Source organism: Coturnix japonica, chromosome 7 (assembly GCF_054131305.1).
Source record: "Coturnix japonica strain WE chromosome 7, WE-NBRP24, whole genome shotgun sequence".
NCBI classification, from domain to species: Eukaryota; Metazoa; Chordata; class Aves; order Galliformes; family Phasianidae; genus Coturnix; species Coturnix japonica.
The window spans coordinates 7957243-7976285 of NC_140669.1; the positions used below are offsets into that span (position 1 = coordinate 7957243).

Sequence of the window (19043 nt, forward strand, 5' to 3'; positions counted from 1 at the left end):
CACCCTTATTTCAATTCAAAACCATTCCCTTCTATCCTATCCTATCCTATCCTATCCTATCCTATCCTATCCTATCCTATCCTATCCTATCCTATCCTATCCTATCCTATCCTATCCATCAGAGCAAGTGAGAAGTGCATTTTCTTCTATATGGTAATACAATAAAGTTCTGGTATTTTTTAATTAATACAGAATTGAAGAGAGCATGTGTGTTTTATGACTTTCTTTCTTTTTTTTTTTTTTTTTTTCCAGTGGTACACTGACCAGAACCATGGAATTCCAGGACTTTCCAGCAAACATCTCTACACACATATGACCCACTTCCTCAAACAGTGTTTTTCTATGTCAGAATAGGTAGGCTACTCAGAGAATGCTAAGTCATCTGATGTATCTCTGAGGGAATACCATGATAGTAGTGCCCAAGTTGTATCATATTCAGGTAAATTGATATCAGGATCTTTTTAAGTTTATAATTTGATATTTACATCCATTTTTGAGATTAGCAGATGTTATGCTAATACATGTTTTGGCACATTTAACACCTGTTTGATAGCAAAAAATAAAATCAGAATGTAACATGGCATGTGCATTTATTGCCATCTTGCTTAAATCACAATCTGCATTCCAAAGGTAGGTGGTCCACTGCAAAGGCATTCTGCCAAATGAATATGATTACATTTGTTAACTATAACTGTAAAATGGGCAGGGACAAGGAAAGCAGTACAAGTAACTAATTAACATCCTAGCAAGAACTAGTTTTTCAAAATTTATGTATTTCCAGTTTCTTGGAAACAATCCAAGCAGAGACGGGAACATAATATTTGAAGCTGTTGCATGGATAATTATTGAATGTTCTATTCAAATTATGTTCAGCTTTTTTTAAAGCCCTTGTTCTGCAAAACCATGTATTCAGGTTTAATTGTGGAAGCAGGAAATTTACAATATCTATTTTATCTCAGTGGTTGTTTTTTTTTGTCTGATTTGAGAAGATGTTAGACATTTCAACCTGTTCTTACTCATTACCGCAATGTTCACATTTATTTTAATGTCATTCATCCCAGACTGGTGGGGAAAGAATCAAAGGAATATGCAGGCCTTCTTTGTTTAGTTTCCATTTAAACTGTTTTAGAGCATTGTGTAAAAACTCTGGAAGTAAATAGTAACTGTATCACATATATTCTTTTAATTGGTAATTAAATGAGTCCAGTCATAATATAAGAATATGAGCAAGAAAATTGGCAGGAGATCCATTGTAGATGTCCGTATGTTTAAAAAATTCTGAATTAGCCCACTGTCTAAGAACTGTTGTCTGTCTAACGTAGTATCTCAGTTCTGCTATTAACAAGTAAGTTCAAAATAACCTGAAAAAACTGTGGAGTAGAATTCCCACAACAACAAAGAAAAGAAAAAGAAAAATAAGCTCTTCCCAACTCCTAGAGTCTGGCTGTTGCTTGTGGAACAAGCACAAATAGAGTTGTGCCTTTTAATTTGACTCTTGACAAAACATGGGGTTTAGTCAAAATCTTTGAGATGTAGAAGTGATTTGCTATGCAATGTCTTCCTTCATTTTGTTAATGGCAATATCAAATCTGATTTTCTGCACATGAGAACATTTCTCAGACATCTTTATGTAAATGTAGTTGCCAAGCTGTTTGTAATAGTTAAATCATACTTTGATAGGAACTCTTCAGAAAATACTCAATTAGTTCAGGTTTTGTTGGAAACACTGCCAATTACACGATGTTAATGAGCTTTTTGTTAGTAATGTAATTAAAATGTGACTGCTATAATGGTTAAAGGAAAAAATTACAGCTCTACAAAAGTTAATGTTAAGCAAATATAACATAAAGGAGGGCTAATTAGATGTTGATTATATGGTCCTATGTGCATTTGCTGTAAACAGCAATACTGTCAGTGATGTGATTGTTCTACAAATAAGGAATACAATTCAGTTGCAATTACTGAGATTTAACTATCATTTTTCTGTATTGATACAACCCCACAAAAACTACTGCAATTTTTTTTTTTTTGTGTGTGTGTGTGTGTGAAAGAGAATAAAATTAGAGTATTGCAACAGATGTTTAAAGGTTTTAGATACCTGAATAAGCCAATAGGAACCCAGATCAGTTTTCAAAATGCATGCTATCAAGCTCATATTAAACATTAATTTTTCTGATTCTGCAACTTCGTTTATATTTTTGAAAATCCTCCAGGCCTTAGAAATCTGACCAGACAAACTAACCCCTTGTGGACACTATGACACTACACACAATAATGTAATACAATGCACTGTTTACATCTTGACCACAGATCTGTAGTCCAAAGCTTCTGGATTTATTTAAGACAAGGGACATTTGTGGAAACTGTGTCAAATAAAATAACAGAAGGTGCCTTTTTTTCCCAAGGGATGTATTAGCTGTTTCAGCCTTTATTTGCCTGTATGTCTGTTTTATTTCACGAAAGGAATAGAGAACACATCTTCTAAACTATCCACCATTTACCTGGGTTAATGGGAAGTATTTGTGGGGATAAACCATGAAACCTTTTTTTTTTTTCTTTCAAAGTCACCATGCTGCTGTCACCTTTGCTTTATTGTTTTTCATATTGTTATTTTATTTACTCTTAAAGTAAAAACTTTAAGAGTAAAACTTTAAGAGTAAAATACTCTTAAAGTACTCTTGACAAAGAATGGAAATACGTCCTCAGCAGAGTATGACATTTACACTGAGTAGCTGGAATAACCTATAACCTGAAAGCTTTTATACTGAGCAGCCATGTGGTTTGATGACCTGGGGAAAATGTCTTAGAATGCTGTGAGTGGCAAAAAAAAAAATCCAAGCGTAAATAACATATTAAAGTAAGTTGCTTATACTAATAGCAGGTAGCAATGGAATCATTTATTAGAAATGATCCAGAGCACTTCTAACCAGCCATTGCAGAATCAAACAATGACTGAATTTGGAAGAGACTTTTTGTCCCACCAAGACAGTTTCAGTGGCTCAAGCACGGCCACCTAGAACATGTTGTTCAGGACCACCTCCAGATACCTTCTGAACATCTCTAAGGATGGAGACTCCACACAGTCTCTTAGAGCAACTTTGCCAGCACTCAGTCACCTGCACAGTAAAGTTGTTGTTCCAGACAGAACACCTATTTTCAGTTTGTGCCCACTGCCTCTCATCACAACCGAAAAGAGCCTGGCTTCATCTTCTTTACACCTCCCTTTCAGATGTTTTTATATATATACTGATTCTCAAGAAAAAATCCTTTTTCTTTCTGCATTGCTTTCTAAAATCACAATCCATGTAAAACCATCACCAAAGACCATTTCTAGGACAATTATTTGCCCCATTCTTTCTCCTTCTTAGCTGAGTCTACAATATTTAACTACAGTTCTATAACAGAACTTACTTCAATATAGTTCAAGGTGAAAGGGCTTGTCCTGTAGAATTAAGCTTAAGCTAAAAAAAAAACATGTTTCAGAGTTGGTCTTACGTATGAAAAATAAGTATGTGTCTACATTGCAAACATAGACTGTAGTCCTTAAAGTTTTACTTCTCACTTTAGACCATTTTAGAGGATCCAGTTTTCAGAAGATGTTGAGTAATTCCACATTTTCTTTTCCCTTTTGAATCTCACACTTGAGATACTAAAAAATGTCACTTCCAGTCATGATACTTAGTCTTCAACTCTGTCATATAAATGAAATATACTAAACAACAAAGTTGAGGCACTGATATTTGCTCTGAATGAAGAAATCACTACAAACAGAGTTGTTTGCAAGTCTGTTTCCCTTAGAAATCCTGTTTAACTTTTACAAAATACACAGCTGAAAAGCAAAAACTGCTTTGTTATAGGTGATGTTATAGGTACATAAATTATAGCAAACCCACTCCAAGTTATCTTTTCCTGATCTCCATTTTCATCATCTACCTCCTTACTGCCTCTCCATGGATGAATCAATGAGAAATATTATGCAGTATCTATCCATGAACATACGTCTCTTCATACTTAAACATGGGACTACATTCTTTCCTTCACATGAGATTACTACATCTGCAAAGAAGTCTGAAAATAAAGCACCATTAGTAGAAGACTAAGTGTAACTTCAGCCAGTCTCCAGAACGTGGTTAGTGTTATACTCTTTTTATTTAGCTAATAAGTAAAAAACAGAATACTTTCAATTTTTTTCTATTTTGCCTGTCAGTTCTGATGGCAAGGCACAGCTGTTTAGTTTAGTTTATAGAGTCATATGAATGGCCTATATTTAATCTGAGTAATTCATAGTATTTGCTATGAGCATTTGATATTACTTTCAATTATGAATATAGTCTTCTCAGAATGTAAAGTAACTAGTACATACTTGACTGGCTCTTATGCTTGCGCAAGCTGATGAAGCTCCATTGATTTCAAATGGAGCAATTCCAATTTATTGTCAGTAGATAGTGTGAGATATTTGCATAGTTACAATAACTCTTTCCTGTGGGCACGGAGACCCTAAACTAATCTTTCTTTTCAGAAAGCAGCTTCTACTCTCCAAAGTGTAGCCATAGATGTATGCACAAATATACACAAATATTTTGTTCATGTTCGTGTATGTGAGCAACATTTATGCTCCAATTGTTTTACATATGTCAGTTTCTACATACGTATGTTGCACCAGTTCCCAAAAGGAGAATGCAGGCCTCTTTTTGCCTCACTGTCACATAGCAAGGATAGGAAAGGACTACACATTTCAGAATCTGTAGTCATGACTGAGAAAATTAAGGAGAGAATGCTCCCTGTGCAGTGAAAGAAAAGGTATTGGTAGTTTAGTAAAACCCCAAGATTCAGCCTTCTCTCTACTATACTTTAGAAATATAAAGGTACTAATAGCAAAACACTTTAGAAAAAGCAGTATTTTGTTTACTTTAAAAAGTCAGCAACTTTCTCATTCAGTAAAATGTTTAAATATTGAATATTTATTTTTTTACAAAACATCTTTGAAAATGTCTGATATTCAAAGTGTGTGGTCCTATTCTATGAAATGACATGCCACTTGGATTTTTCAGTGCCAGATCTATAGGTCAATGTTCATCTGATTAAAATTTTTTTCTTATTTTACTTATGTAATTTAACCCTGGATTTCTGGTCCAGTGAGTACAATATGCAGTCCCTAACAGCAGACATTACCTGCTGCTGAGGTGATGTTGTAGGAAACTTTGATCATCTCCAACTTTAGTGAACCCAAAAATAAAGTTTTTAATATTTCCAAATGATACTTTAAAAATATTAAGATGTAACTTTCTTGAAAGCAGGTCCTTTTCAGGTTCTGTTTTACAGTCTGATTCTGAAGTACTGTTGCATGTGTGAACTATAATACAGAGGAGAGTGAGCCCTTGACTTGAGCCAAGAGGTGCCATCTAACTTTTACATCTATGATGTAAAAGGAAAAATCTTTGTTCAGGATGTGCACGAATGCACCCTTCACACATGCATGACAGCTTTCTATCTCTGTTTAGTGTAGTGAACTTGTCTGCTGAGCTCTATAAATGTGTATTACTCTAGATTCAGTTATGGCAACAGACAGGTGTATGGTTCTTGGTGGTAGTTCATTTCTTTCCTTTACTTTTTACTGTAAGTGTATCACTTGAAAAACATAATCAAGCAGTCATCTTTTAAATGCTAGCTGTCCTGCTAGATGATATAGCCCATGTAACAAACTGCTCAATGAGGTGTACTGGGCTGCTGTCTCATGTGTTTTTTTCCTGAAATCATCCTACTGTAAACAAGAAACTTTATCTGATACAAGAAAACATACAAACTCAAACAAAAAGAGACTGAATCCTGAAGAAAAAGGTATTGTCTTGCATTCTGTATTCTTTGTTTAGAAACCTTTGAAGCTTTTCGTCAAAATGCAATTATATTGTCTGTGACAATCCATTTCATCAAGTGTATAATCCTGGTGCAAAATAAAGGTCTAAACGACCCTTTTATCACCATCTGCTGTTGTATCAGCATACTGCAGAGCTAGGGAGCATGCCTGCCTGCAGGAGATGTAAAGTTAACCAACTTAATGGACAGAGTGCCTTCTATTTAGTTCTGGAATTACAGCACAATTTTGCAGTGTTTAATTGCAGGTAAAAATAATGTTGAGATATGAAGACAAAGTATCACAGTGAAAGTGCCATCTCAGGAAGACAATTAGATTTTTGAGCTTAAGATAGTTTCCAGGTTAATTTTGAATCCATGGGCATTATGTCTTCAATACTACACTGTTGCTTGCTTAGGGAAGGTTGGAGATGGTAATTCTGGGGCTGTCTTTTCATTTGAAACCAGGCTAAGTTATTTCAAACTAATACAGCTGAAAATCCAAATTTCGTAGATACATATGCAAGTTCATATATGCTTTGCTAGTCAATGACTGCAGTTCCATAACTTTGAGTGGCTTGGAGACAGGAAGAATACAGTAACAAGTTGAAAGTAAGAGGACATGGGGAAGAGAATGCGGAAATTAGGGAAAAGGAAGTAGTATTTAAAAAAGAAGACTGACAACAAGGGAAAGTAAGGCTTTCAGAAATAGCTGAAGGACCTGACTGACAGTAATGGTGAGAGGGTCTGAAACCATGGTCTTAACTTTTCAGTAGTGTCATTATTAGTCCCTAGCATTCTAGACAGAAATTTTAAAAAGGGACTATGAATTCCAGTACATGGATCCAAGAGCAGAGAAAAAATATATGTAAACACCCCCTAAAAAATCAACATTTATTTTGTGGACTGTATAGCGAGACTTAGTGTTTCCTTACAAATTTACTATGGTACCACAGCATGATATTCAGTGCATAACCTTAGGAAGCATCTTTTTAGTTTTGTTTGCTACTCTAAGTTTATTAAGTTTATACACAATCTCAGTTGTGTAATATTGGCTATGCCAATATGACTGTGGTCAACTAGTAGAAAACTGCCTTTCCTGGCTTCAAGAAGCAGTGGTAGAGGAAATAAGAGTGTCTTGTAATATGCATGATTTGTGCCAAAATTAAGTTATGGTCATTTTACACTGGAATATAGGCTGTCATTTATGTCCAGTGAGATGTCAGCTGTAAATCCAGACCGTTCTTCGTTCTGAGCAGAACTGAAACTGAAAGTGAAGTGAATAAGTTGTACATAACACGCACAGGTATTAAATTTATGCCTATATTTTTAATTATAATTATTTCCTTGAAGGGAACAGAGATGTGAGCAAAAGGCTTATCTTGTATAAACCTGTAGACCCTGGTGTGAAACTCAACTTACAATTGAAGTCTGGCATACAGACCTCCAGTGAGTATGAAGTATGATTCAGTAGAGTTGGCATAATTCATCTAGAGATAATCAAGTATTTTTTGTAGTTAAATTTGACCTAGGCTAGGCTTTGCATAGAGGGTAGCCATTGCTTTAGTGCTTCAAATTAAAAGTGCTTCTTTATAATATAATATTGGCATAAGGCTGCCTGAAAAATTAACCAAGCACTTTGGAGTAGTGCTGGTTTTTGTTAATAGTGTATTACATTTATAAATTTAAATTTAAAATTGATAGGTTTTGTTGATGCTACTAATGTCAATGGGTCCAGCCCTTTGCTTAATACTAAGTGCTTTGCTGAATGCTAGTGTGACAATTCAGAATTTGGATAAACTGCTGCCTTAATCCTAAGCACCTCTAGCCAACTATTTATCACCCTAATGCCCTTCTGTTTGATATTTACTTCTTTGAACATTGCTACCTTACTCTTTTTGCAAATCCATGTTTGCATTGATGTCATAAAGTAAGCAGAATGAATGTGTGAAATTGCTTGTAAAATTATCAAATGAAATGAATAGCAAATATGATGACTTTTTTTTAAAAGTTGGATTAGGAAACTGTCAGCAATGATGCACTCTGCTAATGCTTACTAGAGCTGAACAGTATATATATAAGTCTGCACAAAGGAGGCAGCTAGGCAGATCTCAGGATCCTCAAGGCTCCCCATAGTTCCAGAAGAAAGAGTAGCAGATCTTTCTCCAACTGCTACATATCACTTCAAAATATAAAAGGTAAGATTTATGTGAAGTACTTGTACAATTCATCTGAGAAAGCTGAATGCATTTTCTTAATTGTGTTGTCCAACGATTGCAACAGAGATGCAGGATCTTTCAATAAATTGTTGTTTTCTTCTGTGGTTATATTCCCAAATGTTTCAAATTAAGGACATCACCATTTAATTTTTTTTTAATCTATTGAGCTAGTTTAACAGAATAATCCCAAAATGGAACATCAACTACTAGGACTGCAGAAGAAATTGAAAGAAGGATGAAAAACAGGCACTGTATTAAGAATTTAAATGTGAAATACAAAACTACTGATATTTATGTTTTTAGCTACTTCAGGGATATTTAATGAACATTATTTTAAAAGTATTCATTCCTTACAGCTCCTTCCTAAATATGAAGCAGTATAGATTAACTTGGGAAAATGCAAACAAAATAAATGGCTCTATGTGGACGTTAACTGAAATCTGTTCAAAACAGCTTGTCACCCCATCACCCTACAGATTACCACTTCACTGCCCTACTTTCAGATTGGTGCATCTCAAAAAACTGTTGTTTTCATATCACTGTAAAATCACAATGGGAAATTTTATATCATTTAAAAAAATTAAAACCTTTAAATAGTTATTGGGCTTATTGTATAAAATTTAACTTAACTTTCTGGTCTGGACATCCTTAGGCTAGAATGATTGATTGTTTTTTTACAGAACTCTCCATATTGCTGCAGATAAAGAGATGTAAAGCATATCTATCCAAAACAGTAATACACTAATAATTAGGAATAATTGCTACCTGCATTTTTTGCTTCAATACAAATCTACTTTATTCACTTGCACATTTTCATATGTAATATTCCTTTTTTTTTTTTTTTTATTGATGTCATTCCATACTACTTATTTTTAAACTGGAAATGGATACAAATCTGACTTTTGAAAGAATGTTGTTTTTGGTTTTTTTTTGAAAACTCAATAACATTAAGTTAGTTTAACTTGCACACAGTGTGCAAAAGATAACTACAGCAAAATATAAGGAAAACTAGAAAAATCAGATTGATTGAGAAAATAAGATTCATTGTGTATTTTCTGACAGCTCAAAGTGAGATCTTTTTCATTAGAAATGTTTTTCTTGAGCACTTTCTATGTGAAATTAGCTTCAGTTTTCTTGTAGCCTAACAGTAGAATCACTGCTTTTTTCTTTTTATAATAGAAAATCGCTCTTTAAATACAATGCTTTCTTTAACTTGTAGAAAACTGCTTTTGCTGGTTTGGGTTAGAAATGACAAGTGCTAAACTCTGAACAAACTAAACAGATTTTAAAATTTTAGGAAAATATGTTTGACAGAGGTTTAACAGCTAGTCTGTACACTTTAAAATGTTTATTCTATTGATGGCTGAGTTTCCCTTACCTGAAAATAATTCCAGAACTGCATTTATATATCTTTCTTTGTATTAATCTTCTCAGAATCTGATTCTTAAAAATTTAGAAAGATGTTCAATACACATTTAAATTTAAACATATTTTTAATGCATAAAGTAGCTGAAAAGCTCTATAGGAATGAGACCCAGGATTCAGCTCAAGATATGACTAAATCACTGAACATCTGTTTGTCAGTTACAATGGGCTTTAAATATTTATTTTCTAGTTTTATGTCTTTTCTGTCTGATATTATTATAAATGGACTGGATTAATGGTGAGACTTTTTCTTTCACTCAATTTCAGCGACTTAGGTTTATGTCTAAACTGTATCATAATTTAAGAGTGGTACAGGCAGTAGTAAAGTATATATTCTGTTCTAGTTTTTCAAGTTAAGTAAAAGTATACTAGTTTGTTTGTATACCATCACAGATGGGAAATCTACTTATGTATAGTGCAATACCCAGACTCTTATTTGGTGTCAAGGCTAAGTCATTTATACCTATGTCAGCTAGCATGAGGGCCACTACACAGAAATCAAGCCTTTTTTTGTGACATACATATATATATATGTAATCTCCAAAAGAATAAGGCAGAGCTTTTATTGTGTCACTAAAAGCCTGTGAAATGTGAAATTATGCATTCTTTGGGACTAACATTGGATGTCAGTGTTGCACCACCAAATTACAGCTCCAAGTGAAATACAAAAAAGAGAGTTGGATATTATGGTTACGATTATAACAGAACTGAATGATTACATGGCCACTGCATTATTTGTTGTTACTACAGGTATGTTCTATAGAGATGTAGGAATCTAATCTCGTATATGAGATCATTGTAAAAAGCAGAAAACACGTTATACACACTGTGGAAAAAACAACCACAAAAGGAACAATGCTGTCAGTAGCTCCCAATAGAGACAAGGAAATTGACTCCATTGTTTAATATAATAAAATCCGCCAGTAAGTCTTATACTCATCAATTTATTTTACCATATTTTAATAAGATTTAATTAAGATTTTGAATGACTGAACGTTTTGTTACTGGCGTTGAGGTATTAAAGCAAAATAGCATTCATACGGATTCCTTAAGGCTGTTGTATATTTCAATCCAGAGTACTATAACAAGGCATAGAGAATATATATGTTTTCTTTCAAATTACTTTATTATATAAATAATTGGATTTATGTATCAAATTATTGGAGCTGGCGAAGTTTAGTGCAGATTACACTTAGAGGGAATGGTGTTTATAGTTGGATCCTATTATAACACCTATGACTTTACTTCAGTGCATTTATCTTTCCTATTTCACTTCGTTTTTCAGAATGTGACATAAAATTCTATAGGAAAATTTTATGGATGACGGAAGGGCTCCATCAAATAGTCAAGTATCAGTCCAAGTTCATCATAATGATGAAATTATTTCCAGTGACATTTTGAACATGTGAACTCAAGAACATTCTCTATTCATTATTCAATGATTTAACATTTACTCATTGAATGAATTGTGTATTTGATTTCTTTGTCAAGCTCAAAAGCACCAAGCAGCATTTTAAATCAGTTTCATTGACTGTACACTCATTCCACAAAGTGACCAAAACTTCAATGAACAATAAACAACACTGATGGATTTTGTAAGCAGATTTCCTATCTTTTCATGCTTACACATAAGACCTCAATGCTTTTCAGACTATTAGCAATCATAGTCCGTTTTGCACAGGGTTTTGTAAGTCCCAAATGAAAAGCATTCATTTTATCAACAGTTTGCCCTACACAGGATTATGTGTCAACAGAGGTATTAATACATTAAATAATGAAAATCATGGCACTCAATTAGAAAATTGGATTAAGCTTTTTTTGCATTGGTGATAATTTAATAAAAGTTGCAACTGAACTACATACATGAGTAAACCAGTCACTTACTCAAATAAGACACTCACAGCTTGGCTGTAAATCACCAGTACATAAAGAAGTACTATACATTACATTGTACAGTGTAATACAGTAAATTCAGCGAGTCTTAAAAAGATTAGAGTGCTTGTGATAATAATGTACCCTTTTTGTGATACCCTTGTGATAATAATGTACCTCTTTTGTGTAACTAAAAACAATAGAATGACCTAAAACAGTAAGAATTATACCTGGAAGACGGTATTTTCTTCTTTGGTTTGTTAACATTAAGACAAAGTTTATACACTATATCTTGTATATCGCATGAAACCCCATAGTGGAAGTGCTTAAGCAAAACAGAATATTGTGTTAAAAATGCAAGAAACAGATCTTCGAATATCCTGCCATAAATGTTAAGTCGCTGTAGGGCTTAATGTTTTTTCTAAGTAGTCACCTAATAATATGGCATTTATTCAAGAGGCCTACTGCTGCAATATGTGTTGTATCTAGAAAAGTAACAAAATTAAAGGAGTGTTACAGGTCAGAAAGAAAGAACGAGGAGCTGCTGATGTGATAGCCTTCCTGACAGAAGTTTGCTTTTCTTTGTCCCTAGTAAATGAAAAAGTAGAAGTCATACCACTGCCCTAGTTTTGCAGCAAAACAATGTTACACAAACAGATACAATACTTGCTGTCAGCAGAGCTTAGAGCAAAGGAAATAAGGACCTTTCACAAAGGAAAATGAAGATATTAGCTCACCTTGAAATTCTGAATTGAGAATAAAATCTAAAAACTAGAGCAGAAACTACATTTTTTGAATGTCTGTCCAAGGTACTGTACTGTACTCCTTTCATTACACAGAATCTTAGTTTCTTCAAGTTTAGATCAGCGCTGATGATGTTTCTTTCTGATGCAATTGATTCAGTATTATGTAAAGATGATTACATTTTTCTTTGTTGCCAAATCTCTCTTTTGACAGGCAATGAAAATGAAAAGTATTTATTTTATTGCTGGACTCCTTTTAATGATAGTTCAAGGCAGCTGGCAAAATCCTCTTCAGGAAACAGAGGAGAAATCAAGGTAAATTCTTTAGATCAACCTCGTAGAAACTCTTAGAATGAACTTTGCTTCCTTATTGTTCAAAGCAAAGCATACTGTGATTTATAGAAAGTATTTAATCTACCATTGAAACTGCTAAAATCTTTTAATGTTGCAAATTGTAGCATTATAGCTTTTGGTATTTTAAATAGTAAGTACTTTAGTTATCCAATAAACCTTGTAAATGTGCAGTATCCAAGCTACAATATTGATTCATTTTACTAGCCTCCTAACAACCAAAAAAACAAACAAACAAACCAAAAAAAAAACCCAAAAAAACCACTTTTTTTTTTTTTTTCACTTTATAAATGATATTATTAAAAGAAATATCAGTACACATGTAGGATGTCCTGTAGCCATTTCCAGTTAACAACTTCTGAACTTTTCTTAGATCATTCAAAGCCTCCCAGTCTGAACCATTAGATGAATCTAGACAGCTGAATGAAGTAAAGCGTCATTCACAAGGCACATTCACCAGTGACTACAGCAAGTACTTGGACAGCAGACGAGCTCAGGACTTTGTGCAATGGTTAATGAGCACTAAAAGAAATGGGTAAGCATTTCTGGTCACCTTTCTCTATCCATGCTGATAACACAGCCAAGAATCTGAATGAATTCAGTTTCTTTCTTTCAGCTCCCCATCACAAACCATATGTAATCCTCAGATTGATAATGTATTTAGCAAAAGTTTATGTAGAACTTTAATATGTTATTAGAAATGGGGAATATGTACACAAAAAAAATTAGTCAAAATTGATTGGATAAATTAGGTGTCTTGTCACTATATTATTTAATGTGTGATCTAAAATGATGCTGTATCTCAGCCTCTTTGGGACAAACAGCTCATTCACTGAAAGAAATTTCAATATGTACAAGGTACACAAATATAGGGTAAAAATGTAGCCACTGGGCCTTCATAGAACCTTATATCTGTGGTTTCTCTAATCCTGAAGTTTCATTTGTGAAAAGAGGACTGAGATTTAAGCTTAACTCACCAATGGTTTACAAGTATTCTATTAAGGCATGAGTTGGCATGGTTTTTTGAAGGTACAGTTTGCTTAAAAAAAAGACTAACAAGCTAAGAACGTGAAAAACAAAAAAGCAAGTAATTCTATGCTCTGTGTTCTGAAGAACATCTGCCCACAATCAATCAAAAAATCTGTTATATTAATCTTTTAAATCACTGTGGGAATATTTAAAGTAATCATTTCTCAATATATTATTAATTTAAATACATAAGCCTGAAAATATTTATAATGTTCATCCATCATTTGTGGTTGTTTATGATAATATAATATAATATATGATAATAACAATTAGAATTTTATCATCTCATACATGCTTTGCAATGTACCACTAATAATGTTCTAATGGTTGTGGAATTCCACTACAGCCAACAAGGACAAGAGGACAAAGAGAATGACAAATTCCCAGACCAGCTCTCAAGGTATTCTATTTGCAACAAACTTGTTACTCAAAAGCAAGTTGAGTTAATTTTCTGTTAAAAAATAAATAAATAAACTCTTACTCTTTACAATGTTAACATAATCAGAGAAACACTTATCAAAAGAAATTATGCTGCACCTGTTCTTTTTATGAAGAAAGAGAAAACATCTGTTTTTCATGCCTGTACATGGCTTAAATTTTGTTTCCTTTGATTCTAAGAGAGGGGTTGGAAATTTGGAAAAAACAACAGCCAATGCAAATCTCTGTTAGCCAGACAGATAGAAATACTTATATTATTTTTTTATTTGTCAGAAAATCCAGAGAGGGCATCTTGGATTACAAAAATCCTTCCTTTCTAAACACTGTCAATATAATGCTAAATCTTTCAGCATATCTTAACAAAATTAACATTTTATCAAGAATGTTTGAAACTCTAGTCAACAAGCTGATGGAAAGTGCAGATGGTACTAAATTCGGAGGAATGATGAAATCCCAGGAAGACAAAAAAAAATAATACAAAACGCTAACGGCCCTGAAAATTTGGCAGAAATCAACAAACTCGGAAATAGAAATTCAAGGGAACTTTTCATGGGAAAATATTCCAAAACATGTCTACTTTTCAATGCAGCTTGTCTTCCTAAGGGTCAGTGTGACATAATTTTGCTATAAATAACAGAAAGAAGCAGGGGTAGGATTGGGAAGCAATTCCTATTAAGCTAAAGTTTATCAAGTTTACAATTGTTCCAAGATTACTACTTTGTTGAAAACAATGGATATTCACAGAACGATTCAAAATGAATCAGAATATTACCAAAAAGATATGTCTGAGGAGTTTGGCTGAGAAATAATGAAGATGAGCACAAAAGGAGTAGCTCAATGGAGTTTTTAGTTAGTGTAGTTAGAGGTAAGAAATAGTATGTTTGTAGAATATGGTAGTTTGCTGTGCAGAGCTAATTCACCTAGCAGAAGACCATTCCAGTGCAGTTATACATGCTTTCAGTACCTTATTTGTTTAGAGCTAGTTCATTTTACACAAAACTGTACTGTGTAGCATATGTGTTGCTTTCAGAATTAAAAAAGGAAAATATCAGGAGTACTTTGAGAAATAAAGAAAAACTCTGTCTGATACAGATTGTGGGAAATTTAAATTATTAAATGCTTAAAAACAAATTGATAAATAATGTAGTCTGATCCTAGATTACTGCTCCTCTTTCAGCAATGCAATTTCCAAGCGTCATTCTGAATTTGAGAGACATGCTGAAGGCACCTATACCAGTGATATCACTTCTTATTTGGAAGGTCAAGCTGCCAAAGAATTCATTGCTTGGTTAGTGAATGGACGAGGAAGAAGAGAGTAAGAATCCATCCATTCTTATTATTAAATTTTGCTTTGCTTTCAAGGTTAGAAATCAAATCTGATGAAATCTTGATGTATTTTTGATCATTCCTACTGTACTTCACATTTTCCTTTTGTAATAGAAGATACTGTGTGGCTGTTAGATCACCATCATAAGTTATTAAGTTCAAGCATAGACTGAAACAAACATGTTCAGTATACTGTTACACTCTGAAAGGTCAAATTATATTTAAGATCAATATATCTAAAACTAAACCAGAGTTTCCTCTAATTATTACCTTTTCCTCATCCCAACATTGCTTACAGTCTTCTTAACTCTCAGAGTCAAGTCATGTTAGTGTCATCTTAAATTTCTTTCTATTTTTCTCTGCCTTCTTAGTCAGTCATTCCCTCTGCAGTATTTCCAAGAAGAAATTTGTACCGATGTCACTGCCACCACAGCCATTTTCTGTGCTCTGGTGATCATTCCCAGCAGTTGCTTTTGCTCTTCCTATTATCCACAAAGTCACATATTGTAGCATCAAAATTAACCATAATTTCCTACAACTATCCTTTATTTTCCTTTTAAGGCATCTCTACTTCTTTTGCTATAGTTCACAGTTTTCAAGATTCATATCCATAGTTTTGATTCAGGTACATCTCAGACTTTTTCATTATCTTGATCTCCATATATTCATTTAGATTTCTCAAACCTATTCACTTCATCTGTTCACTCATGACTTTGTATCTTTTTCACAACAAACTTACTCTTGGAACAGCCTTAATTTCAGGCACATTTTGTCTTACCACCATTCCAAGTCTGTGTGCTAAGGAGCTACATCATGCACATGCCACTCACTACTTTTTAACTGTTCTGTACTTTTTGTGCCTTTAGATTGTGAGCTCTTTGGGGCAGGGATTTCAGCTCATCCTATTATTATATGTTTTGCTAGCTGTAAAGTACTATGTAAATCTCTCATATTATCTCAAAATAATAAATAACAATAACAATAAAATATAATCTGTAAGACAAGATTGTGTGTTGTAGTTAAGAAAGACTAACTAGGTAAAAGTAAACTTGAAAATAATGATGAAAAAACAGTGCTAAGTAAATGAGGTCAAGCTATGCAGATAAGGGAAAAGCTGGAGCCACTTCCAGGTGATGTTCAGATCTGCAGCTGTTTTTCATGTCATTTTTATACAGAAAGAGATAACTTATTTTAGCATTTATAAGAAAGAGAGATTACAAGTGAGCTCTGATGACCGGAGCTTAAAAACCTAGACAAACAATTACACATAGAGCAGCCTCCTAATTCCTAATATTTAGTACTATTTGCAGCCAGACTTGAATGTAGCTTTTCCTAAAATTAGTACATAAAAAAGCCAGCCCACCTGTCGCTGATCCCAGAACATGGTGTGTCTCAATCAGCAAACCTCATTGGAACATAGAAAATTTTTCCTTTATTTCGTGGTTTGAAACAAGCTTTCTAAATAAACCCCTTGGTAAAATGGCTTTCCATGGTCAGAAATGGATGCATCAAGATTCATGAATGGATTCCAAATACAAAAATATGGTGTGCATCAAGAAGCACATAATTTTAATACAGATATTTTAATTCAGTTATTTTATCTCCCCCAAAAGCTGCTGCTTTTACTTTTAAAATAACTATGCAATATAATTGTAAATATACAACAAAGACATTAAGAGTCAAATGGAAAAATCCGTATGAAAATTTGACTGTAATGTTTCAGTAGTGATAGTTCTTTAAAAAATGATTCCTAGTACATCTACTGTGAGTTTTACTGATGCCTAGTTTACTTCACATAAATGTTGTTGACTTAGTTATATTTTTGCATCTATAGCTTTAGAAGTATATATGTATGAGAAAACACTAAAGAGGAATCTAGACTAGAGGAAGACTAAAGGAAGAGTCCCTTCTGGTGAAGGGAGACACAGAGGCTTTCTTCTGTTGTAAAAATAATGCTTCATAAGTTGTTCTGATGTGCTTCATGCTATGCAGTACCATAACATCTGGCTCAACCTTTAACCCTTTCAAATCAAAGGAAATTTTGAGTAATTAAGTACTTGTAAAAAGGCCCTTTTATCAGTTTGTTTCTTTGGACTTACAAATTGTTTCATAACTTATTTCCTTTGAAGTTTCCCAGAAAAAGCTTTAATGGCTGAAGAAATGGGCCGAAGACATGCAGATGGCACTTTCACAAGTGATATCAACAAAATCCTGGATGATATGGCTGCCAAAGAGTTCCTAAAATGGCTGATTAACACAAAAGTTACCCAAAGGTGACCGAATTTTGATCATATTTACCTTAATACATCGTTTTTTTAAATGTATTTGTCACACATAGGGAAAATACAGCTCCCTTTTCTCTTAAACACAGAAATACGTGTAACAGTGTTACAAACTGCGTGTTACACACAGTGCTGAACAAGGGTATGACGCTCTAAAGAGAAGTCATTCCAAACAGCTACTTAAATGTGAACTCTACAAACAGGTCAATATTCTGAGGATTATTAGTTGATACTGACAAAGCGTTTCAAAAGTCCCTTTAAGGCACATGTGAAGGCCAGATTTTCTAAAATGTTAGGTGTCCGCTGCAAAAGTTTGTTAACTATGCCTTTTGACTTCTAAAGGACCTCAAATCTCTACTTCATCTTGGAAGTATGAAACAGCAAAACAAACAAACAAACAAAAAATTAAAATTGAGTTTGTTGTTAAAACATGGATTTGAATAACAGTTTCATATTTTTATGTTTGTTTGTGGTTAAGCACTGAAATAATTAAGAAAGTCATCTATTTGAAGCTATTAAAAATCTTCTCCTTTAGGAATAGCTTTCAGACTTTTATTAGAGACAAGCATTAAGGGATTTGTTGAACTAATATCTGCTAATTTGTAACAAGAAAAAATATATTTCATGCATATGTAACAAACCTTGTGAAATTTATACTATGTCCTCATTGCCACTGCTTTTTTTCCTCCCTTCACAGAGACCTTTTGGGAGAATACCAGTAAGAATGCAGAATAAAAATGGGATAAATGGAGATCTTCACTGCCTCAATACCAGCTACGAAGAGATTCTGAAATCTATATTGTCATTTACATAGGCTATAACAAAGCTATGTCACTTTGCATGCCAGAAAATAATTGTAGTGTCATTTAATGTTGCCAAAGGATTATATATGGAATACCTACCGTCTAATGGATGGTTATCAGAATAGTTTTAAGATTATGAAAGTTCCAATTCTTTATATTTTCCACTTATTTGAACTGAAATAACACCATTTATATTTACCTATGAAATTATTTTTCTAAAAATTGACTTATGCACACAAATGATTCAATTACCAGTTATTATCTTGGGACTGGCATCTGCAAATGTCTGAAAAGTAAATATCCCTGTTGAAACCTTTGTTATAAAAAGGCTAAGCTTTAAGGATATTAAATAATAGCCTTAAATAAATTTTTTTCAAGCTTCTTTTCTGTTGACTTTTCGTCTGTATATCCCCTTTGTCTGTTTCCACTCCATTTTATTTTATTCTAATGTTACTGTCGCTGAGATATTGGAACTGGCCTGTTCAGAATGATAAAAAAGAATCAGCATTTTGTCAATTTTTCTCTATTACGACTTTATGAGAAGAGCTGTATAAAGTTTGATTATTCTTAATGATAAAGAATAATCTAAAATGAAGCTAGAGATGGAAGCAAGACTGAACAGTATTCATTAGCATAAATGACTGTTTCTGAGAAGCAGGAGGACAGATTTGAAAAATATTAACTGAAATTTACTTTATTAATAGT

At 33.4% G+C, this 19043-nt stretch overlaps 2 protein-coding genes across 4 annotated transcripts in view; both read left to right on the plus strand.

The window, feature by feature from the left end:
• FAP (fibroblast activation protein alpha) overlaps nucleotides 1-2404 on the plus strand; it is a 37113-nt gene extending 34709 nt beyond the window's left edge. For both annotated transcript variants that reach the window (XM_015868996.3, XM_085553018.1), the window contains one exon: nucleotides 253-2404. In XM_015868996.3, coding sequence (XP_015724482.1) covers nucleotides 253-354 — 102 coding nt within the window. In that variant the 3' untranslated portion in view covers nucleotides 355-2404. The remainder of the gene's footprint in view (nucleotides 1-252) is intronic.
• A 4785-nt stretch (nucleotides 2405-7189) lies between these two features.
• On the plus strand, nucleotides 7190-18720 carry GCG (glucagon). 2 transcript variants are annotated; one of them, XM_085553019.1, is made up of 7 exons: nucleotides 7190-7299; nucleotides 12324-12424; nucleotides 12834-12995; nucleotides 13836-13889; nucleotides 15105-15242; nucleotides 17383-17526; nucleotides 18233-18720. In XM_085553019.1, exons 2-7 carry the CDS (start codon nucleotides 12327-12329, stop codon nucleotides 18255-18257), a joined length of 621 nt encoding a protein of 206 aa, XP_085409145.1. In that variant the 5' UTR covers nucleotides 7190-7299; nucleotides 12324-12326; the 3' UTR covers nucleotides 18258-18720. The 2 variants fall into 2 exon arrangements, with proteins under 2 accessions (XP_085409145.1, XP_015724486.2); XM_015869000.3 differs by lacking the exon at nucleotides 7190-7299 and adding an exon at nucleotides 7953-8048.
• The last annotated feature ends 323 nt before the right edge of the window (nucleotides 18721-19043 follow it).